This window comes from Parambassis ranga, chromosome 10 (assembly GCF_900634625.1).
Source record: "Parambassis ranga chromosome 10, fParRan2.1, whole genome shotgun sequence".
Classification (NCBI taxonomy): Eukaryota; Metazoa; Chordata; class Actinopteri; family Ambassidae; genus Parambassis; species Parambassis ranga.
The window spans coordinates 18,858,474-18,883,125 of NC_041031.1; the positions used below are offsets into that span (position 1 = coordinate 18,858,474).

Consider the following 24,652-nt stretch of genomic DNA (forward strand, 5'->3'; position numbering starts at 1 on the left):
GCTTCCACCAATATCTTAGTTACTTTGTGTAGCTACCCTGTGTACCATCCCTTTGTTTATGGTCTTTTCCTTCTTGAAATCCTTATATACCCTATTCCATGTTGGCCTTTGGTGACCACAGATGCAAATTAGCTCTATAGCCAAATCAGGTGTAGGACTTGTTCTATACATGGCCCCTGTTAAATAAACGAATAAACAAAACTTTTCTCTGGACAACTCCTTCTGCAAAAAATATTAACTTTACACGGTAGATTTGAAAACTATAGGTGCATTTTCTGAACTATACCAAACCCAGAGACATACCATTCAATCCTGAATGGAAACCTATAGTAAAAGTCTCCACAGATTGGTGGTTGTATGACACATATCCTGTCCCTTCAAAAAGGAAATCTTCTGCCTCACAACCAGGATGCATATCAAGCACATTGTGTTGTTGGGCTGATGCAAACGCACAGTTCAGGTGTAGACATTGAGTCATTTATCCATCACAGCACTAGTAGATGAAGTTGGAATCATGAAACAGTGCAAATGTGTAATAGAAGTAACTCAAATCATTTGAATGCTGGTTTGATTTGTGTAATGTTCACGTCCTCATGACTAGTGGAATCACATGGCTCCCTCCCAACATCCTTACATAGAGTTCTGGTCTTGTTAGCCCCAATTAAACAGCCTGGGGGTTTAGCCAAGATGGCTGCCAACTGGCAAAACTTGCTTATCAGGACTTTGCCAAAACTCATATGTCATATAAGCACTACAAGATAGTAAAAATGTAAACAGTATGGAGCCCTCTGATTAACTATGGATAGTATTTATTAACCTATTTGGATTTTCTTTTTTAACACAGCTGTAAAACCAAAATAAAGTCAGTACATCCATGGGAACTGTTTGATTGACAGATGAGCAGAAGTATGACTACTTATCACCTAACACATCAGCAGTGATCCCACTCTTCCTGTCTGTAAACTTGAAGTGACCTCTCTGCTCCTTACTGAGTTCCTCACAGTGTTTGCAAAGTTCATCCCACTGTTCCTCCGGATGAAAGCAGAAGAGAAATACCACAAACGTAAACAAACTCACACAACCTTACATGACACATCTTTCCTTTCTTCCCAACATGGCTTGTAATTGGATGCCTGGATACCCCCCCTCATACACACACACACACACAAACACTTGCCATCCCTCATTACCCAGCATTCCAGGGGGCTGCATGCTGAGGGTGTGGCGGACAGACTGGTGTGAGGTTGGCGCGGGGCCAGGTGACAGTGATTGATCGAAGTATGATGGATGGCTACAGCTGATGCACCAGCTCTGCTTTCAATTGTTGTTGGATCTGGCACTTCTCACCTTGTAAAAGAGCTTTGGGATGAATGTGGGTGTGGATTTGGAAGAAGAGGATGTTGAGTGTGAGAAGTGTTTGAGTGGCAGAACATGAATGGACAGACTGGACTCTTCCTCATGAGGAGTCTGCTGACCGATGCTGCTTTTTGCAGTGTTTTGTTACTCTGGGCTGTTCATACCTATACCGCTGCTGGATAGCTGAGTCAAATAGCATCAGTGTCTCATGGACCCCCAGTGATAGGGAAACACATGAGTTTAATAAATGATCATATGTGACAGTTACTCAGACCTTTTCTTAGCAGGTCCTGTGCCAACATGAACTTCTTTACATGACCACAAGAGGATGCACAGCTATGTAAACCAGGTGTTTTCTTTACTTACTGTCTCCTTGTCATGTTCCTCATCGGGCTATTCTACTCTGACAGATTATAACAGTAAATATATCAGCTAAAAAAATATACTTTGCATTTTCCAAAAAGTTCCTACAGAACAGTATAGAAATCATAATCGTTACTCAGGTAAACACACATACCTGTCCTTCCTTTCTATTGCCTATGGTTAATCGTTTGTCTGAGCTGAACAGTGAACAGGTGTCACTGTCAGTCGTCCACCCCGCTACTCTATTCCACCGCTCCACTCTTCCTGCTGGGTGCTGCATAGCTGACGCCTTTGCTTTCGGAGTTCCTGCTTTGTGGCCAGGACAGGGCTACTTTGTGTCTCAGCAGGGGAGGAAACAGGACGGCGTGCACATGGCAAGACATGAAAGCCTCATCTGTGACCTTCTGAGACACCAATAGCTATCTGCCCTTTACTGTGCCCCTATATAGTGCATCCCAAGAACTCATTGTCTTATTTTACTTGTGGCACAATGAAACTATAGCATCATAAGAAGGTGGTGTTAGAAGACAATATAGTGGGAAGTTCAGTGTATGAAGACATTATATAAAAAGAAGATGGTTGGTGCAAGATATCCCTAATATATATAAAATAAAACTGCTTCTTTTATACACAGGGTGACAGGAGTCAGTCTCCAACCTGACATTTGTACTGAAGCCAATGATATTAGAGCCGCTGAGAGATGACTTTCATGTAGTAGACATTATTGAACTGTAGAGTCTGATTTGATTCCACCTAAGTGTTTGATTTGGCTGCTGTGGTTCAAAAGCTATCGGGATCTGTGCTGTGTTTGCCGAGTTAATTGGACAGATACCTAATTGGGTGTCAGGAGATGGAGGAGCAGGTGTACGAATCTTACTGTTTATCAAAGGAGGGAAAAAAAGAGACATTTTCTTTTGAGCTTTTTTTGTTTGCGGTCTCAAAAAGCTGAGAATCGTGATGAGTTTCTGTTCCTTATGGCACCACCTACATTTTTTCTTTTATCTCAGTGTCATTCCAGATTTAATATCATTTTTTCTTTGAGTTATGACTCAGGCGGAGTACTGGAACTTACACAAAAAATGCCTTCATGCCGTTTTTCTTTTTTCAGTTATAGAGTCAGGAATTGATCGATTTGTTTCCTGTAAAGATCCTTGAAGTTGAGTGGGATTGGTGACAAAGCCTTGGTTCTGTTAATATGGGCCCCCGATGACCTGACGGTATTTGAACTGCCCTTCAGGTCCAGTGATCAGAATGCTGTGTATTATACCCATGAGCACCATAGAAGGGGTTAAGACTCAGTTGGTCTACAAGGGCCAAGCCTTCAACATACCAGAGGATCTGCAGTTCTCTTTGCAAGGATCATGGACCTACAACCTCTCTGCTGAATTCATGTCTTGCCGGCCACTGGAAAATATCAATCAATCATTTTTCAGAAGCCCACCATTCAATGGCAGCAAATCCTGTAAACATTTTATCTTCTGGGCAAACATAGTCTATCCTTCAAAAACAGTCTTTTCTATCAATCGGTTTTCCAAAGTTGGTACAGCACAATTTATGGTTTCTTACAATATAACTCTATAAAAAAGAATTTATTCAAACCTGACTTCAAGAGTAATCAAATAGTAAAAAAATTATTGTTTTCATAACCCTCCGTTGTTAAAGCAGTTTTCTATACCCTTTGTTCTAATGAACATTTGAAGTTTCACATGATAAAACCTCTTAGGTTTTATTCATCTGCTGCACAACCTTTCAGTGTTTTCCCTAAATAACCTTTTATATATTTTTGACTCTTAATGTCTAAACCAAGCGTGTCAAGATATGAGGCGAGTTCAAATGTTCGCACGCAGTACAATCTCACAGAAATGGAATGTGACCCAAAAATACACAGACTCACTTTGGTAATGAAAGTGTTGTTACTAAAGTTACATAATGAGAATATGCAGCAAAAGCAGGGAGACGGAGAGAGAGAGAGAGAGAGAGACTGAGAGAGAAACCAAAGTGTTAAGTGAATGTTTGTCCCACCACACATGCAAAATGAAGTCATGTGCACCACCAGGGATGCACAGTGTTTGCGTGATCCATCACATCAGGCTTTATCAGTCATATAATGAAGGCTTTGGTTCCACTCCCATGCTTTCTTGTCTCTCACACTACGCTGGACTTTTCCCCTCCTCCAAATAATAAACTCTCTCATCCCTTTTTCATTACAAAAGTATTCCAACACTGAAGTAGCCCGAAGGTTAAAGAAGCTTTCTTGTGAGCAGAAGGTCACATCAGACCGCTGGATTTGCTATAAAAAACCTGAATGAGTGCATCAAGATGTCCATCAGTGTGCGATCATGCTCCAGCTTTGCAGGTGTACACCTAATTCTGTAATAGCAGTGACAACAGCAACACTATGCCTCATTTCAGGAGGCATCGCGAAAGTGTGCAGTTGTGCGAAGCAATCTGGAATCAGATTTAACCCCTTCTAATTACATCTATCAACATTCAGGGCTTTAACGTCAATGCCAATGTGTTTCCTGTTAGCTGAACACTGTTCGTGACAGCCCTGCAATTAATTGAAACATTAGAGAGAGACAGAGAGAGAGTGGGGAATGCTCCTGGGCTCATGTGGCCTTGGCTGACGCGTCGCGTGCACTGCAGCCCTCAAAAGACACGGAAAGCCTGAGCTATCCAGCGGCAGCTTAGCCTAGCCTCAGTGTCAGCAGGCTAGCTTTCCTCCCAGTCAGGGGGAACCAGATGTAACTTTGTACTCAGCATTAGCACATGTATCAAATAGAAGCAGCCGTCTCCGACGTGTCGGCCTTTTACGTGATGAGTTATTGTTCTGCTGTGTATTATTTTGGAGGGTTATAAGTGTTAGAGATGAAAGATAAAAAAATGGAGGCATCTAGTTCCTGGAGCTTCTATGATTTATTAGTGTGTTATATGGGGAAAAGGTGATGGGGGAAAATGTAGGGGGGGTGGAGGTGGGGGGGTGGCAAAGGTTTAAATGCAGCCACAGCTTAGGTGTTCTGAAGCAGGACACTGACCAACCAGAGAACATTCAGTAAGAGTTAAATTACAAAAAGGAGGAAAGTGAAGTTAAAGAATCATTTAAATAAATGTATCCTTCCACATCCAGGCAACTCCAACTAATTAATTAAATAGATAAATTGCATCTCCCATTCTCCCATGAAGCCATCTGTGGGGGTTTAGATAGATCGTGCTGGAATTTTTTCCTCTATCATAACAATGTTTGTGAATCTGTTGCCATGACGATGACATACAGTTATGTGTGTCAAGTTTTCATAATGACAAAATGTCAATCTAATTTTTCACCTTTTCTGCTGGAAAATTCATCAGCCATGTAAGCCATCTCCTGCACTCTGTGTGTGTGTGTGTCCATCACAATGGAAACTGTTGTGTGACATTCACAGCATGCCAGGGGTCAGCAGCACCAGCCCCCGAAGCAAACCGGCATGTCAGTCAGAAGACGTAGTTGGAAACAATCTTAAGTATTATTTATGAGGCTGGCAACTGCCATTACAATGAACTATGACATCACCTAAGCTTAGCCCCATTAAGCATTTATTTGCAGCAATGTGTCACCTCACATATCAAAGCTGTCCGCCTGGTATCCCCTACGCCTCCAACAGCCTGCAGCTAATTACATGATCTGATGGTTACAGAAGGAAGGCTGGGACTGGATGCTCCATGTTGGTGAGGCGGCTCGTTGCTACACCTCAGCAGCAGCTGCTGCTGCGCCTTTGAGCAAAGTGTTAAACCCACAACCTGCCCAGTAGCATCGAATGTGGAGCAAATCTTGGGCCACTCAGTCTCATTTTTGCTCAAAGCTTTGAACAAGTGTGGTAGGAATAAAGGGAGCCACCGTGTGATGAGTTCACACTTTTCAATAGCAATATTTGCCCTGTGGGATCAATACAGTCCTAATTATAGGCCTGCTTTGATCTTTAAATATAAGTAGGCAAACCCTTTGATTAGTTGTCTTGTTTTGAAATCCCCCCCACGCAGGGATCATACTTTTAAGTGGTAAAGGAGGCGTCCTGGAGCCATGCAGCTCGACAAGAACAAACACGATCCCTGTTCAACTGAAACAGGAAGTGCACAAACAGGTGGTTTTTGTGTTTATTACTACTGTGCCAGAATGTACTGTTACTCCACCTGTCGCAGCAAAGACGTTTGATGTTTTCCTCAGCACATTATGTGGGTTTTTACCATGAGTATATTATATATTTTCTTTAAATTTAAGACAAAGCATTTGTAAAAAAAAAAAAAAAAAAAAAAAAAAAAAACATACAAATGAGATGGTCCATACAGGTGTCTCTGCATGTCCTGTAAAATGTCTCATATCAGTTACACAAAGAGTGCAGACGCCTTATGAAACTCAATGAGTGCTTTTCTCACTTAAAAATAATACTATAAAAGGATCAGTTGCTTTTCTGAAGGTTCTGAAGACCATCATGAGGTTCCAAAGGTTTTACTGCCGTCTCCTGTTGCCTTGTGTAAGTTTTTCTGTATCATATCATCTATTCATCCATTTATTACTACTGCCACAAACCAATCAATCCGGTAAATGAGAGCCTGGTGGGCAAACATTTTTTCATGAGTCTGGTGTGAACTGATAGTAAAGTGTTGCAGTGCAGTGACAATAGAAAATCCTTGTTTTAAATCCCTTTGTTTTAAACGTCTTTGCACCAGAACTACAAAGAATACAAGCAAAGGTAGTGCATGGCTTTCATCGAGTCAGAATGAAGTGTCACCATCCTCAACACACAACTTCTAATGACATGCTGTATGCATAAGTATGCATTTGAAACTACAAGCGTATTATTATTTACGCCTTTTTGTGCCAAATACGGAACACGCGCCACTCAATCATAAGCAACAAAAGTCTGTGTAAGGAGGCAAACTGGGGTGGTGGTGGTGGGCGTATAATTGGATTTTCACTCAGGAATCTACAATTCATTTTTAATAAATATTTGATATTATAAATACTTGGTTTCTTTGCTACAGGATGATAAATAAAAAAAAATCATTATTTATCATTATCCATGACCTACATATGTGGGATTTGGTGGTATGGCTCATCACCTGTGCAACAGGTACTTCTTTTGCCAATTTAGGAAAGCATAGACACAAATTTTAATCTTCACACCACACGTGTCCTCAGGCCACGTCTCCATTGTGTTGGCAAAAATCAAAGCTGGCAGTGGAGCCAGAAATGGTGAATATGTATACCTTTAATCCCTCTTATCCTGCTGTTAGGCCAGGGTGTGTCCCCTGGTCTACTATAATAGTCTGCAATGAGAAGCTTGAGTAAACACAATCAATGGAAGACACTAGCATATGCACCACAGAGATTTCCGAAGTCTTCCCCCTTTTATTCATCCCTACACGTATTCGATTACACACCCCTACCTTTCAGGCAAATTACAACCCGAGACAACAGTAGTGATGCACTATGACATGTTGGACGGTAGTATCAGTGACGTTAGCGCCACCACAGAAAAAACTGGTTTTATAAAAGGGGTGCCCTCTCTCTCTCTCTCCCTTTCTGCGTGAGTGTGTGTGTGTGTGTGTGTGTGTCTGGTATTCTTGCATGCTCTCTTACTCCTGGATTACAATCTCTTCATCCATTATTAATGAAGTTAAACTACTAGTGGCATGCTGAATGTGCTGCATGGGAGATTTGTAGCTAATCCAGCACAAAACAGCCCCAGTCACATAATGAAGGGAAAAAAAGAACAAATGTCAACAGTTTCACACTGGGACTGGATTAGACACCCCCACCTCACCCTCCTCATTCACACACACACACACACAGCCTCACTCTGCCTTCCTTTCTCTCCTTGCACAGAAACCCCCATCACACACACACGCACACACACACACACACACAGAAAACCCTTCATGCTGGATATGTTATGAGTAAACACACATCTACCTCCCTCCATCACCTTTTCTGTGATGTTCCCCCCACTAACGGATTAATGAATCTGAAGTGCAGATTGAAAGGAAAAGGCCAAAGAGTTGTTGAGGTCTTTGTGTGACATCATACACACAGTCGTCCAAAGGTTGCGGTGCAGTTTAAAAAAAAAAAAAAAAAAAGTTGCAGTCTATGATGCCGGCAGGAGTATTATAAGTGGATGTTGACCCCGCGTCGTCTCTAAAGGTTCTCGTGTGTCGCTCTGATGGTGTAGTGACAGCGTGGGGTTTGGTCGCTGTGTTGTGGTAAAACGCTGTGCGCTCATGTACAGTGCAGCCAGGCGATGTGGCTCCGTGAAAAGCAGAGACGAGCATGAAACACTGGAACTAATCAGAACACATGACATGGGTCTGGCATCCTGATTTCAGATTAGCCATGTCGTACCCCCCTCCTCCCCCCTCCCTCCCTCCCTCCTCTCTCATTATTTCTCTCACTCTGTCTTTATATCTTTTATCTTTGTCATCCTTTGTCTTCCACCTTTTTGAGCCACATTTCCTATCTGTATTTTGTCTATTAATTTGTGGCTGACTTGATTGTGCCTTCATTAGTTTGTTGATGTGAAGATGTAATCTGTAAAGTAGTGTGCTGTTAGGCTTCTCAGTATTTGTTGTGATGTAGAAACATGGAAAGATCCCTGCACTACTTTTTCTGTTTACATCCTGAGCAAATCAGCTGGTTCACACTCATAGATCATATGATAATCAGGCATGGAAAAGATGCATCGTCATCATCTTTAGAGATGCACTGGCAGAAATGAACCTGTCTAACGATGGGCACTGACTGACTGACTTCTGCAAAGGTTCCGCCTGTCGATGAACTCTCGTATTTTTGATTTTTTTCTTTGCTAACTTCATCATTTTCTTGGCTGTAGATGACAAATGACTGGACAGCCCAGTCTCATCCCATAACATGGAACAGTCAAGTAACTGCGAATCAACTGTTTTGTCTACAGTCACATGAATTGTTCTTTTTTGTGCCAGTGGGCCTGAATTCTGGACTGTTTGAATTGTGCTTTGGGCCTACAGCATGTTTTTTCCCCCAGTGACATATTGACTTGATTGATTGTATTGTTTTGTGCAGACTGACACAAAAAATTTTCGCAGCAGCCAGCGGGACAACATCCAACCTTATCCTGTCACCTTTAACTGTTTGTGTTTTAATACTTAAGCCCATCTGCAAGTGGAGAATGAGATAGAATTGACGGTCAAATCAGTCACAAAGCATTTTACCAAAATTAGATGGGTAGAAAGCCGTTGCAGGTTTAGGCCTTCCAGGCATCTGCAGACTTTTCCTTCTACTTTTGGCTCACTCGTGTTTCTGTGCATGAATAAAGTGACACTTTCACTAAATAAGTAGACGATTCCTGTCAATGTGCACAGATTGCATAATGCAATGATTTCACAAGACTAGACTGGTTAGACTGGCAGAAGTGTGGATTCATACATCAGTAATACGGCGCACATCTATGTCAGTGTGTTTTTTTTCTGGTGAGGACAAGCTGGCATCAACTGAAGAAGTAATTAGTAAATGCTATCTTGCTAAAATGCTAAGGTAAAATATGTGTCTGTACTCGTGTTGAGCCAGCTGTGGAGTCTGGTGTTGAAAAGTGGTGTCAAACTGAGAAAACATTATGTCAAAGCTAATTTATGTGAACATGGCCTCTTTCCCTTCACTCTGCTTACAGTATAAATCACAGGTATCTTTTTTTTCCTGTGTACATTTTACAGTTTTGTTTTACACCTCACGTCCATATTTCAGCGTCTGAAATCAGCCTTCTGTATTTCCATGCAGCTGCATTCACTTTCCTCTCCTTGTGCCCTCTTCCTCTGCCACGGTGGACCAATTAGAGCTAAGCTGATTCCAGTTGTGACCTTTGGGTGCACCTCGGGTCTGCCGACAGGAGAGTTAGCATGTAGCTGGACTGCTTTACATGTTATCGACGGGGTGGGAGGCATCATAGTCATTTTATCACACCAATTTCATTCTTGGCCGATTTCCCCTTAGGCAGGTTAGTGGCAGCTTCCCATTGATTTTTCATGTAATTGATCAGAGACCGGCTTGAGCAATTTATTGGCCCACTCGCACCTGTGATTAAGGCAGAGGCCACATGTGTTTATGCATGCAACGACTATTACTTTCCCCGTGTGCCATAAAGAGCTGCTGTGTGCCGTCTGTGATTGTCAGTGTAATGAATGGCGTCCTATAGTCTCAGGGACATTTTTTAATCATGCTTGACCAGAACCATGTCATGTCCAAAGTCAAGAGGAGCGGAGACGGCCTCGTCTGACTGACCAGCAATGACAGGAGTTAATGTGTTCACATAAAAACACAGACCAGAGTTTAATTCAAAGTAATCCTCATTCATTTGAAGCTGCTTCATGCATGGGATTAATATTAGAGCAGTCGGGGGGCCAAAACCACGATGACATCAGCTAAGCATTTTCTTTGGAAGCCGAGGATAGGATAATTACAGAAGAAGACAAAGACGAAGAGCTGAGTACTTTTTAAATATACACCATGTTAGCTGGGAGAAGTGAGGGTAGCCTAACATGTAAGTCATTTACTGGCCTCGTGCATTACGTTCTAAACCACAAGCCATGTTGCTGAGTTGGAGTGCTTAGCGTTGGTGTAGCTCATCTCCCTTTGGTACTGTGACAGAGCTGGAATAGTAAGGATCAGGCATAAAGCCGCTCAACAAGCTCAAGAGCTATCAAAGAGCCACCCTTTTAATTTGGTTAATTTACAGGCAGCTTTTTCACTAATAACGTTCTTGGAGTGATACTTGACAAATGGAAATACACACAGGATATTTCTGCCTCAGAGGAGAAAGTCTCATCTAATGTTTTGTCTCTTGTCTTCTCCATATTTATCCCTCCTAGAACTGTCACAACCCTTCAATAAAACTACATTCCTGCCCATTACTTTATATCTAACATATTAGCAGTGCATAAACTGATTTGTTTAAAGATTTGTGGCTTTGGAAATTTAACTTAAAATTTTATTACACAGCCACAGAGGGTTTGGCCAGACAGAACATAGGGCGACAATCACATGTGGTTTGAGGCTAAATCTGAAGAGAGAGAGAAAAAAATAAAGAAAGAAAATCAGGCTGGTTTCTCAGGGCGAAGAGAACCCCTGAATAATGGAACCACTTCAACATGTGCATTACTCAAGCCTCCCAGTGCTATGGAACTGAATGCTATGGGGGGAAAATAGATTCACATCAGAGGGTGTGAGGATGAGCTTCTTTAACGCAGATTTTGCACCCTTGTGATTTGACTGTAATTTAATTTATTCCTTATGGCATTAGCAGAATGCAAAGGCTGCAGAAATCCTTATTCTGTATGTGCTGTGGAAATGTGGGAGGCCTAAATTTCAAAATAAGATGATTGTGGAAAAGCATCATTTGACAAAAGACTGTTTACTTAGCAGGACACTTATTAACTATAAAGCTGCAATGATTCCTGATAAAAAAAAAAATCATCCTTTCAAATTAAAACTTTCATCAAAGTTCTAAAAAGAAGCCAAACTACTTCAGGGCCCGCAGGTTTCAATACTGTGTGGCTGACTGACACAGGCAGCCTATCATCTCTTTACAGATGCAGTGCTCGCATGCATGGAAGGATGCGCGCTGATATACATAAAAGCCCTGGAAAAAAATAGTGTTTAAAAAGTCCTCTCCAGTATGCAGGAGCTGCAGGAGGAAAAAAAAAAGTTGAAATGTCCAACTCAGCTGGCGGGGCTGATGTGCTCGTTAAGAATCAGGAGAGAGCATCAGCGGAGCAGGTCACCCCGTTTCTCACATCACAGCCCCATCAGAAATTCTTTCAAGTGTCCTTCTGCGTCGCCAAAGATGACAACGGCGAATCGATAAGCGCTTGAAATGAAAAGAAGCCGTCTGTTTGCCCCCGAGGCGAAAGATTTCATACCCGCCAGCCTTCTCTGAACTTCAGGCATTCCTCTGCACCTTTCTGCGTGAGAAAGAGGAGGCTCTTGACTGATTTTTTTTTTCTTTCTCTTTGTATAAGAAGGTAAGAGGAGAATATACCCAAACCCATCATGCCCCTCTCCAGACGTCGCTGCTACACCTCTTTTTCTTCCCTCCTCTCCGGCGCAGGCGGGGCGTGATTTGAAGATGTATACATGATGTTTGCTGCACGGGCTTCTGGCTCGTTTACTTGCATTTTAGGGGGTATATTGTTTGTGCGTGTGCCTCATCTCAACAGCAGCTAATATTAAAGCGCACAGGTCAAAGCTGTTTTTTTGGCAAATATGCTCATTTTATTTATTTTTCCCCCATATTGGTTTGCATTTGACCCCTTATGTGTGTTTAGGCGAGAGGAAAATTAATAAAATATGGTCTTCTTGGGCCTTAAGAGGGATTTCTCTATGCTAGTTTTATTTAATATCTTCACTCTTAAATAAACAGACTTGCGCATCTACTCTCATTTTGACTCCTTTATATGGCTATAAACATTTATTCATCCCCATTTTTGCACGAGAGTGGTGGTGGGGGGGGGGTGCATCATGATGCGCATGTTTTGCACCCCCCGCCTTTTTTTCCAGGAAATTCCCGTGTGGATGCGCGCATTAATTACTGGTTTAATGGGAGTATGACTAAAAATGTAAAAGAAGGATTAGGCGCTGGGAATGCAGGCCTACGTCCGGTCTGCTCGCCTCACTTAAGATGCGGATGAAAAAAAAACCCAGTCTGTATCTAACGAAACGGATCCATAAAGAACATTTGCATCCGAGCCAGCTGTTCACTTCATCTGCACATAAATCCGCAACACGATAGCGGCTCTGTCTGGCTGCGGAGGAACCTGATGCATCAATTTAAATGCGCATTTACGCATTACGCATCTAAATATTGTAATATTCTTCTCTGTGTGCGTATTAATTGAGGTAATTTTGCTGGTTACATAATAAGATGATCAATAGTGCTTTTTGGAATACGTGGTAATGACTATTGTTTATTTTTACAGATGAAGCTGTTTGTTAAAGGAGTTTAGGCAAATTGGATCATTTTACTCTGTGTTGCAGTAAAAACGCGGACGATCAGGAACATCTGTGTCCTTAATGATCAGAATTTGTGTTTGATTGTTGTTGAAAGTTGAAAGTTGGCCTCTGCGCCAAAGCAGGCGCAGGAGCACACCCCCTTTAAAAGGCGCGCGCGCACACACGCACACGCACACACAAGGTCCCTCTGTGAGCTCAAAAGCTGGAAAAATTGCGCCACTCTTGGAGCGTCTTTCGAAGAGGGGGAAAAGTTGAGGAAGACCAGAAGAGGACGAACCAAAGAGGAGACTCGGATGAAAGCGCCTCCTTCGCCGTTTCTCCTCGCACTGTAAATAGATGCTTATTTATGCGCATAAAATCCTAAAAGGTAGCGCTGCGTCTCTTTTTTTGGATACATAGCGGGGGGAAGCACATCCATGCAACGCTCACTTTTCCGGACACAAACTTAGACCTTCACAGAGCCGTGCTGGACCTTCAAAGTTGCTTGATGTTCCGCTGATTAAGACAACTTTGAGTGAGTTTGGACGTTGGAATTTATCTCTTCACTTTGAAAAGAATAAAAAAAAAACACCGCCGACGGCTGGGAGAGTTGTCTCGCTACAACTGGTAAGTGCAGCAGAGGAATACGGACACTGAGGTGTGAGTTAATGCAAGTGAAGGAATTTGTTCCAGCTCTGTTTTGTGGCTGTTGTGTGCGTTTTAAAGCCGTAAGGCTGTAACATAAAGGAGCATGAAGTGATGTGAGGGCAGGGTTCGCCTTACAGGTCGCTGGATGATGTATCCTTAGCAGTGATGTAGTGTGGTGAAATAAAAAACACAGACACACACAGAGAGACAGTACTGGTGGTGATGAAAAAAAGGAATATTAGTATCAGATTAGGGCTGTGTGCTGAATTAAGTAATTCGAATCAAATCCCATGTAACCGTGCGTAAAAAGCGCTTTTAAACAACCAAATTTAAAAAACGATGTATCTGACTTTAATTACAAATAACAAAAATAATTCGTGCTGGTGTTTTTTTGCCCTCCTCTGCCTCATTTTTCAATATTTATAAAAAAGGAATGGGGGGCAAAATAAGATGAGACGGCCTTTAAATAATACAGGACCATATGGTGGAGGTTAGTCGATTCATCTCCCGGTAAAGGCTGCAGTCTTATGCTCCACTGTGTTAATTTCAGATGTAAAGCCAGTGAGAGGCAATGCCAGCTTTCTGTCTGCACTGGGCCTGGTGCCATGTGAGTCACTGATTCATATCAACTGCTGCTGGTGAGAGCGGAGAGAGAGTCCATGATGTGAGAAGGAATGGATGAACGAGATTAATTTAAGTCATCATAACACAGAGATTTTTAAATCGCTCATATGTCCGGTTGATATAAATTATTATTATTATTTATAATAATACTACCCAGAACATATTTTATTTTGCTTGCGTAATTGTTGCGTATCTTACGCACAAGTTAAATGGATCATTTTAGATATTTTTCAATATATTATGAATTTAAAAAAAATGCAGATAATTTTACAATTTTAACGGCAAAAAAAGTATAAAAAGAAAAACGCGTGTCTCTTTGGAGGCCGCGCAAAAGAGAGACAGGCACGGCCGGCATGAAATATTGGAGGGACCACTCATTAAATCTCACTGATTAGATAACACGGAGCATCACGCAATAACCCTTCCACCTTACAGCCTGACCTCCCAATATTTCATTTTGCAGCGGGGATGAGAAGAAAGCTTGTGCAGGTACAGCCCGTGTAAAACTTAACCCCCCAATATCTGCATCTTTTGAATTAAATAGGGGGGGGGGTGGAGAAGGAGGGGGTGTGGTGGGGGGGGTGAAAACTCGCAGATGATGTAGAGCAGGTGAAGAGAAGAAGTGAGGAAAATGGTTAACAGCATGACTGCATGCAAATTCCCCCCGAGTTGAATTATCATAAGCAAACAGTGTGAGCCTGGACTAATAAAACCCCATCTGTGTAACTTCATATCGAGGTAGTATGAGGGCTGCGATAATGAATTTTGTAATATCCCACCGACAGACATCTCAATCAGACTCTAATCCCGTGATTTTACTACGGAATCACTGCACTCCCAACTGCTGCAGGCCGCAGCAAAACACAACACACAGCACATGCAAAACAGGACTGTACAAAAATCACTGAAACACAGCGTGACGCAATGCATGCAGAAATACATTCATCTCTTAATCAAGTGAAAAGAGTCAAAATAAGATTATTTTAATTTGAATTATTTATTTGAATGTTTAATAATGTTGACAAACTTCAAATTATAAAATTCAAAAGCAAAAGACGCTCATTATTAATTAAACTCACATTATTCTGTTTTTTTTTAAATCATCACCACCGCTGTCATCCTAATCTGCCTTAATCTGCTGTGTGCATTAATATAGTTTTTTAATTTACATAATATTCATGTGTGTCCAGTTCCAACACGCATTTATATTTTTTTGCATTCATTCAATCATTTTTCTCCTGATTACAGCACCACCGTCTCCATTTTAATACTTAGCCTGCCCTAGCACACACACCACAGTTCTTATTATTCTGATGTTGACTGAGGTGCAGAGGTGGAATTATAGCCACACAGGAGGTTATTTATTAGTCTCAATGACTAATTGTGGCTCTTTTGTGTTTTTGCTTTTTTTGCAGAAGCGGTTTCTTTAAATTGCCACTATGGACTCCCACTGTCGCAAACTGGCCACCACCTGCGCGCAAATAGGTAAGCACCAGCTCCATCAATCTTATTTGAAGTTTTGGAACCATGATATAAACGTAGATGGATAAATCGATATTTTTTCCACTTTAATCCTGCAAATAAAGGAATAAAAATAAATCTACAGACTAAATAAAATTATTAGGAAACAAGAATTAATGACCTTGCTTCCCACAAATAAGGAGTATTGATTAAACATTTTATTTTATTATCATTGGGGTCTGCATTGTTGCATATTTTGTGCTTCTAGAGCCTAAATACTCTGCCAGAACAATACGAATAACAGGCTAGACAGCATCATCTAGATATTCCAGTTATTAATTAGATTAAAAGCCAAATAATGTGTGTATAAATAGACCTAAACGCATCTTCTTCTAACATTCTAATATTAAAATCTAGATTTATCGATTTAAATTAATAGGCCTATCTCTAGTGGCTTAAAATAAACACATTTAATTACAGCTAAATAAGATTTCTTCCTGAAAATATTTCTGTTTTTATGACAGTATTTACTATTAAATATCATCTACCATTACAATGTCACTGCTCAGCTCCACCTCCCACCTCGATTTGCAGTTCTACACTTTGATGGTATGAAGCTGCTTTGTGTGTAATTGTGCAGTAAAAAATAAAAATTGCTCGTAAAGGTTTAATATTTGGCCTCTTTGGTCGTCAGTGTGGAGAATCCGTCTGTGAAACCTGTCAGTTCGCTGTCTTAGAGCGACCCCTGCTGGCGTCTTGTCGCTCAGCACAGTAGCTTCCAGCCTCAGACGACGTTGAGCATCATCCAACGGATTTAATGATGGCGGCCGCTCTGCAGAGAGCGAATTAACTGACACAATTAAAAGCTGGCCATTAGAGTGTGACCACTTACATCTTATTATCCACTTTAATGTTATATTTACTGGCATTTGGCACCAAAGAAGTTAACACAAAACTAATTAATGCCAATAAATAGGTTCAGATTGATTCCCATAAATTTCCCAAAATAGCTTCCTTTAAAGAGAGACAAAGCCTGGGATTCATTAATGACTCTGTGATGTGATAACATTACATCAGGTCTTATTAGAGGTCTTAGCGAATAACCAATAACTCTCTTCTGCTTCATTTATTCGGCGTCGATGGGTGTGAGTGCTGCGAGTTCACAGCTTCATACTGTAGCTGCACATTGTTGTGAGCGACCACTGATTAGGAATAATAAGATAATACCGGCGAGCAGGAGTGATGCTTTCACACACACACAAACACACACACACACACTGCTGTAATATATGCAGCGCTTGTTGGATTGACTCAGGGGAAAACTAAATGTATAATGAAAGCCCATTCGTGAGGAGGAATATACTAATGGAGGAATCTGATGTCTCCTTAATCCTATGTAAAAAGCCTTGTCGTCTCCCTCTATATTGACTGAATTGCTAATTAATGGCCCTCTATGGCGGAGGCCTATTGCACGCAGTAATCCGCAGAAGAGAGATAAAGCATTCAGAAGGCAGAAATGAAGAGGAAACCGATAATCCACTTCAAGTTTTAGTATTACAGCACGCCTGGAAGGAAAAAAGGAGCAGCAGAGTGCCTGCTGTCCGACATAGAAACACATTATTATTATAATAGTAGTCATAATAAATAAATATATTAATAAATCCACTCCTATTGATTGAAATGGAAGCGCCTGCTGCATGTGTTGAGTGTGTGTGTGTGTGTTGCACGCACTCTATGGTCTGCTGGTATTTATATATCAGGGGCTTTCACGGGATTAGCCCAGTAACTTCTTTAACAGCGCCAAGTCCAAATGTGCTGGCTGAATGGGGGCGCCCGCCTGGGCACGTGGAGGTTTGGACGTGCGGCTTTTGGTGATGATGACGATGATGAATTTAAAGACATGTTTTCACATATAACGCACTAAGTAGCGTGGATGGCGCTCATCTCTTTTACGATGAGTCCATCATTTCAATCACCTGTTACCCGCCCTGCCTGCCTGCTGACGCTTCTCCATCCTCCACCTCGAAAATGAACGTCGCATTTGTTTGATTTAGGTGTGTTTGCTTTGGCTTAATGCGACACAATCTTCTGAGAATTGGGTTAACAGAAACGGCAGCTCAAACTCATTAAAAAGTCTTTTTTTTCTTTGGAAATTCAAATGAGTGTCTTATCTGATTTGCCTAAAAAACTACCAGAGGGAGTGTTGTCTAAAAAAAACGACCGCAGGGGGGTCCAAAAAGTGAAGAGAGATCCATGTTAAGCACCCAGATAAAGTAATCCGTCGTCAACAAACCGAGGCTACGCGGTTAACTATGTGGCTCCGGTGAGGTTGATTTAATGGAGATTTGAACCTCATGTCTGGGGAGGTCAAGAAGATCGCGTCATTTGACAGCTCGTGTGACTGATAAGGTTTCGTATGAGGGTGCAGTGGAGCGTTAACTAGTTTTTTGGTCCGTTTGGTCACGTTTTTGGACATCTACCAAATACCAAAATGCATAAATCCAGCTGGTTGGTGGGTGTTTTCCCTTTGAATAAATTCATCACAGTTCGTTTTTTACTATTTTTAACTGCCCATGTCTCTACAAATCCAGATCCTCTGTGCATTACGCATGTGGCACATGTGCTCTTTTTAACATAGTGAGCATGTCTGGCAGTTAGCGTCAGTTGACAAGTGCGCACAGACAGATTTGGAGCAGGCTGGCACAGCAGCACTGCATTTGTTTGTCCTTTTACACGGGCGGCTCTGCCGGGTGTATTATATGTGTGCGTGCGTGTGTGTGTGTGTGTGTGCATCTATTTTCTTTGTGCTTTCAATACAATCCGCTCGGTGGCTCGTTTTATCCACACTGAGTCCCAGAGTAAACTGCAGTGACTGAGCCTGCAAGCAAGCAAGCAAGCAGCTCAACTTGGGTATCAATAGAACTGCATCGTTTTACTGGGCCACTGGACCCATCTCATAAAATGAGGCCAATCTGTGTTATTTTCATTTTTATTTGGTCTTGGGCTGCTGCGCAACGGTAACTCGGAGCGCCGCGGGTACACCGTGCGTCCCATCTCTCTTTACATGCTTTTTATTTGGAAGAGAAAAAATAAGCGCCAGCCGCGGCATAAACACACACTGGCAGACATATCTCGTTTCTGTAGGCTCCGGTTGGTTGGGCAAACCGTCATATCCACATGGATGTGCCTGTCAGAGAGGGATATGGGCGGGCGCATTGTGGTGACGTGGAGGACTGAAGAGAGGAGCAGTTGGATAGGCAGTGAGCAGGCAACAGCTGAAATGAACAGTGAGCAGTGTAGTGTGTGTATGCCTCTGGATCTAATATCACCTACCTGTCCTTGTCACTCTGATAGTCAGCCGAGGTAGCCGCTGTTTTACCACCAATGCTATGGCAAAACTCAATGGCCTATTTTAACGCGTTTTCCAGCTTATACAGAAAGAGGGCTTCATTTGAACCGCAGGAGGAACAGTGCTCGTGTGCGTTTTTTGGACAGCTGAACACATTCCGCAGTCGGACTTTCCACTTCTCCTTCCTGTACTAAAGGCTGTGCGATCTTTTACCGATGAACTCTATGAGGGATCCATTAAACATAGACCACCACCACCACCACCACCTCACAGGGAATAAACTTGCCTCCACACACCACACGGCTTTGGCGATGGCCTCTAGTTTACAACCGCTGCAGCGGTCTGGGGACTCTAAACATCGGTTAGAGGTGCACACTGTGTCGGACACATCCAGTCCGGAGTCTGTCGGTAAGAAAACCCTGCCTGGGGTACAGATGTTCTTGTCTGCGAGGCATCAAACAATAGACGACCCTCATCTATCATCGTGAAGGGACTTCAACATGCATGCAAATTAAGCGCTTACAGCTGTCATTTTACCAGCAGATAATTCCTTCGGCCTGTGTGTGGTGTTAGTGAAAAGTTTTTGTCTGTGTAAATGAAACGCAGCTTGTCTTCTGTCAACTAAAATGACCGAATCAATCAATTCAATTTTCAGCAACAGAGGTTAAATGGAAAAATATTAACCAAATACAAAACTTTAAACACGACCTAGATTATATTAAGAAACGCAGCATTTGGAGGCTCCAACACAGTCATGGATTATCTTTTTTTCCCCCACAGGCCTTAATCTGTCTGATACTAATTTAAGTCCTTTGCTTTCCCTTCACAGAAAAAGAGAAGATCCAAAATAAAAACGATGACTCCTCAGATGATCCTTCCAAAAAGAAGCGGCAGCGGCGGCAGAGGACTCACTTCACCAGCCAGCAGCTGCAGGAACTGGAGGCCACTTTCCAGCGCAATCGCTACCCGGACATGAGCACAAGGGAGGAGATAGCCGTGTGGACCAATCTCACAGAGGCCCGGGTCAGGGTGAGTATTCTCGTGGGTGTAAAGAAAAACAATTGGTGTGTGGATAATTTCGGGTAATATGTGCCAGTGTTGCAGTTATCCTATTAATATCTCATACCTTGACATAATTACGCGCGAACGGAAAACTTTACGCACGGCTACAATTACATTAAAAACAATACTGTTAGACACAGTTTTTAACTGAAAACCAAATAATCAGTCTTGTTTAAATATACTGCTGGTAAACGTTTAATTTAATTAGACCACAGGCTTCTGTTTATCTTTTAGGCTGAATATAATTACAATGCCCTGTACACAGTGGAAAATTATACGTTTTGGCTCATTTTATAATTTCATTTAAAAGTGACAAAAACAACACTTTGCTATTTGCCTATTAAGCGTAATTAAGCACTAATAAAGCTGTTAACAGTTGAAGCTATTGACATGAGTCGGTGACAGATACCAGTCGTGTTCTCCTGTTCGTGTGAAAGAGGTGCAAAGCTTGTATTTTGCGATTGTCGCCCTGGTGTTGTGTGATTAAGGTCAGCGTGTTTGTGGAAGCCTGCAGAGGAATACACATCCTCTCCACATTAAGATGGTCCAGTGAGACCTCGGTGTGTATTCAGCTCAGATAAACACGGCACCACAGAGGAATTATCTGCTCAGAAATACATGGAATACAGTTAGAATTTAGCAGAAATTGTGGGGAAAATTTTTATAGTAAATTATAGAGGATGTTATAATGTAACATTTAAGACAATTTACCCGCGAATAATCCCGGGATTAATCCGAGTGTGTCTTCATTTCTCTTGCTTTAGGTTTGGTTCAAGAACCGGCGAGCCAAGTGGAGGAAACGGGAAAGAAACCAGCAAGCCGAGCTCTGCAAAAACGGCTTCGGCCCGCAGTTCAATGGACTCATGCAGCCCTACGACGACATGTATCCAAGCTACACATACAACAACTGGGCGGCCAAGGGCCTCACGTCCGCGTCTTTATCCACCAAAAGCTTCCCCTTCTTCAACTCCATGAACGTCAACCCCTTGTCCTCGCAGACCATGTTCTCACCACCCAACTCTATATCCTCCATGACTTCCAGCATGGTGCCATCGGCGGTGACCGGCGTGCCGGGATCCAGTCTCAACAGCCTCAATAACTTGAACAACCTCAGTAACCCGTCTCTCAACTCGGGGGTGCCCACGTCGGCCTGTCCCTATGCGCCTCCGACTCCTCCATATGTGTACAGGGACACTTGTAACTCCAGCCTGGCCAGCCTGAGACTGAAAGCCAAGCAGCACTCGAGTTTTGGATATGCCAGTGTGCAGAATACGGCCACTAATTTGAGTGCTTGCCAATACGCCGTGGACAGACCAGTCTAATACCTAACTGCACTGCAAAAAATCACCATTTTAGCAAGTTATTAGTGGCTAGTAGTGACGCATAAAGTGGTATTTTTCCACTAAAGGGAGTGAGGATATTGCGATCATATGAACCTTTTTCAGGAGATTTCTTTGTCATCTGGCAATTTCTTGATATTGGTTGGAATTTTCCTTTTTTTCTCCTGCCGCATGTCCCATATAATATCAAAACATGTGAACTCACATCATGCATCCTTCAGTTTCATTTGATTTTTTTAGGAGAAAATGTGATTTGTGAGAGTGAGTAGGCTGAAATGGCTTGTTATGGTGGTCATTTTTTGCAGTGTGTGGGTTAATCACAAACAGCCGGCCACAGGAACAAGAGACTACTACAACTACTTTTTTCTCATTTTTCAGAAAAGGGCACTAGAAGAACTGAACCACTGAAACAAGCTCAACTCCAGGTCGGAGTCAAACAACAAAACTGAAACAGGAGTTTTTTTTTTTTGTAAGGGTTATTTCCCCTTTGACGAGTCCAGGCCTGTTTCACACTGCGCCTCAGTCTCACACACACACACACACACACACACACACATAAGGCCTGATTCATTTTTCACTACTCGTCATCTGGTGGATTTTTTGATTGTTGACTGAAAAAAAAAAGGTTGTATATATATATTTGAATTATCATCTCCTGTTTGTCGAGGCGAATGCGCTATAACCCTCCAGTCCCTCTCCAGGTTCAATTTATCGACGCATGTGGAAGTTAAAGAAAAAAAGAAAAAAGAGAAAAAACCCTCAAATGGAATCATGTTTTGCTTGCAAACAAAAAGGGAATGTACATACTCAAACGCACCAGTTGTGTGTTTCTAACATATTATAAATTTATTATTAATGTCTGTGTGAATATCGATTTAGAATAGCAATTCTGGATTTAAAAAAAAAAGACGCATCAAAAATGTTCCTGCGACAAATTATTTGGGTTTTTTTTGCTCTGTGTATACTATTTGGTACGGAATTATGTTTTTTTTCCAACATCCAAAAAAAAACTATTGTGTTTTATTTAATGGAAGTAAATATATTGTTCAAAAACATCCTGTTGGGGGACTTTTATTGAATCTTTGTGCTGGTAGTCTGTTAGTGGAGTGTAAAGCAATGACACGTCTGTCTATAGCCTTTCGATTATGTGAGGTACTTGTGCGGCTAATCTATAGAGGAAAACAATGGGCCGCTCCAATACACATAGCACCGAGATGCTCCGTCAGATTAACTGCTGAATACATGTCTGCCTGCTCGGCCAAAAGGGCCTCGGCTGGTCACTGGGGCTTGAAATAACACGGGAATCAACAACAAAAAAAGGGGGACCACACAACAATGACAGCAGCCCATTAGGGTTAGATCTTCCTCTGATCTCAGAGGAAATGCAGGCTCTCTGAAGTGGATTATTATTACTCAACAAATCTAAATATATAATCTGGACACTTTTTAAATTCACTCCAAGGCGCTTTGTTTGAAGTATGAGCTCCTCTTTTATCCTTTATTAGTTCTAATTCCGCAGTCATACCTGACTTATAGTCGTTCCAACTGTTTGCCTTAACATTGCACTTTTTAAGCCATGCTTTACAGCGCGCAAACGCGACAAAGCAAAACAAACTATGATTAAGAAAACAAGCGCAGAGAGAGAGAGAGAGGGAGAGGTATGCGGCAAGGACCGACGCAGTGGCTTGCAAGAGGCGGGGAGGTGAGCGCAGCTTGGAGGCTGCAAGCTGGAGCTGACACCGCAGCACTTCAAGGAGCCACATGAACCGGGTGCAATATGTGGCTTCATAATGGGCATGGATTGAAATGTATCTGAATCTGTTTTAATCATCAAAAGAAGAAGAAGAAAAAAAAACAGTCAAAACATCCTGTTTAAATAAAGTGAATGTGGCCATGATGTCATTGCTGGATGTGGCCTTATGGGTCAGATCTCAAGGGAGGGATTATTATAAAAAGAAATAAACCACAACTGTTGTTTTCATAAAAACTGCCAAATAACAAACACAAGAGACGCATTCTTCCAGTTTCTCATTCTGAGAGGCAGCGCGGCCTGAACTCCTCCTCACCCCCTCCACAATTCAGATTTTTTTTGTCCTCTTTAAAGAAAGCATCGCGCTCTTTTTTCAGCACAAGTGTCACCTTTTGATGGAGCAATAATCAGCTGACAGGGGGGGATAAGCCTAAACGAATACACAAGTCTGCAGCCTCAATACACATCCACACAATCAACACGTGACCCGAGGAGAAGAGGCTTCAGCGGGGAAACTGTTCATTTGGCGGACACGGCGCGCACAGGACTGCAGACTTTGTCTTATTGTTGCCTTTCCTCTTCATTCCAGCAGCATCCAAGGTAAGATCCTATTTCATAAAAAAAGTCTTTAAGCTGATGAGGCTGCGTGAAGACACTTTGCTTTATTTTGCAGAAACTCTGGCATCTTCTGTTCTTTTTTATTCAAATGAATATGATAAAATCCACCGTGGAGCCATTTCAAACAAACTCATTTAAAGTGGAAAAACAGCGTAAATATTCCAGGCATAACTCCAAAATAACACCAAAAACATATTAGTATGTAGTTCATGTTCCAACAAAGATGTAAAGCAAAGCGTCCCGCCTCGTCCTCCTGCCTTATTTTAGCACATCTAACTAAAACACACCACTACATGTTGATGCGAGATTTGTTCCGCCAGCTGATTAAAAAAAAAAAATCCATGTGATGAGAAGCAGCAGTCGACACCAGTTTTCACCTCCACTCCACTGGGAATTCAAATAAAAAGCGAGCGAGTGCAAATATCCCAACATGTACCGTTACACCTCCAGTCTAAATAATTAACAAGAGCTCGATATGCATGCGTGAAGCGGCGTGCGTGGAAGAAGGCATGACATGCTTCCGTAATAATGCTGCATGCAAGCAGGGCGCATGTTTTCTAATTGCAAAGTGCATATTGTGCACATATCTTTAAAAATATATATATCTGTGGGTCACTTTGAATTTTCATAAATTAGTGTATTAAAGTGTCTCATCTGCAGCCTGAAGTTATCAAATGTATATTTTAGCCATGATGTTAATTTCTTATATTACTAATGCATTGATTTCTTAAAACATGTGCACATATTTAAACATATCAAGCATTTATAATTCTTTTTTTTCCCAACACTAGGAGAGTGTGAAGTGAGTCACATTGTCTTTTCTCTATAATAAGACGTGGCAGGATGTCTCAGAGCAGGCAGGATGCTTCTGATCAATACTTTCTTTTTTTGTTTGTTTGAAGGAGGAGTCAAATAAAAAAAAATCACAGCAGGGCTTCTAAACGAAACGGAAACATTCAGGTTGCCATGTCAAATTTGTTAGGTAAGACTGTGCAAGACAACAACAGAGATTATCTCCACAAATACACAAAACAATATCTATTCTTTGTATCCACACATATTTACACACCTGCACTCATATTCTCTTAAAT

General features: G+C 41.8%; 1 protein-coding gene across 2 annotated transcripts; it reads left to right on the forward strand.

Annotated features, from left to right (window-relative positions):
* Positions 1–12,937: 12,937 nt before the first annotated feature.
* pitx2 (paired-like homeodomain 2) lies at positions 12,938–21,933 on the forward strand. Of its 2 annotated transcripts, XM_028416810.1 has the most exons (4): positions 12,938–13,336; positions 15,397–15,466; positions 19,621–19,820; positions 20,618–21,933. In XM_028416810.1, exons 2-4 carry the CDS (start codon positions 15,421–15,423, stop codon positions 21,173–21,175), a joined length of 804 nt encoding a protein of 267 aa, XP_028272611.1. In that variant the 5' UTR covers positions 12,938–13,336; positions 15,397–15,420; the 3' UTR covers positions 21,176–21,933. The 2 variants fall into 2 exon arrangements, with proteins under 2 accessions (XP_028272611.1, XP_028272609.1); XM_028416808.1 differs by lacking the exons at positions 12,938–13,336; positions 15,397–15,466 and adding an exon at positions 18,708–19,199.
* Positions 21,934–24,652: the final 2,719 nt, after the last annotated feature.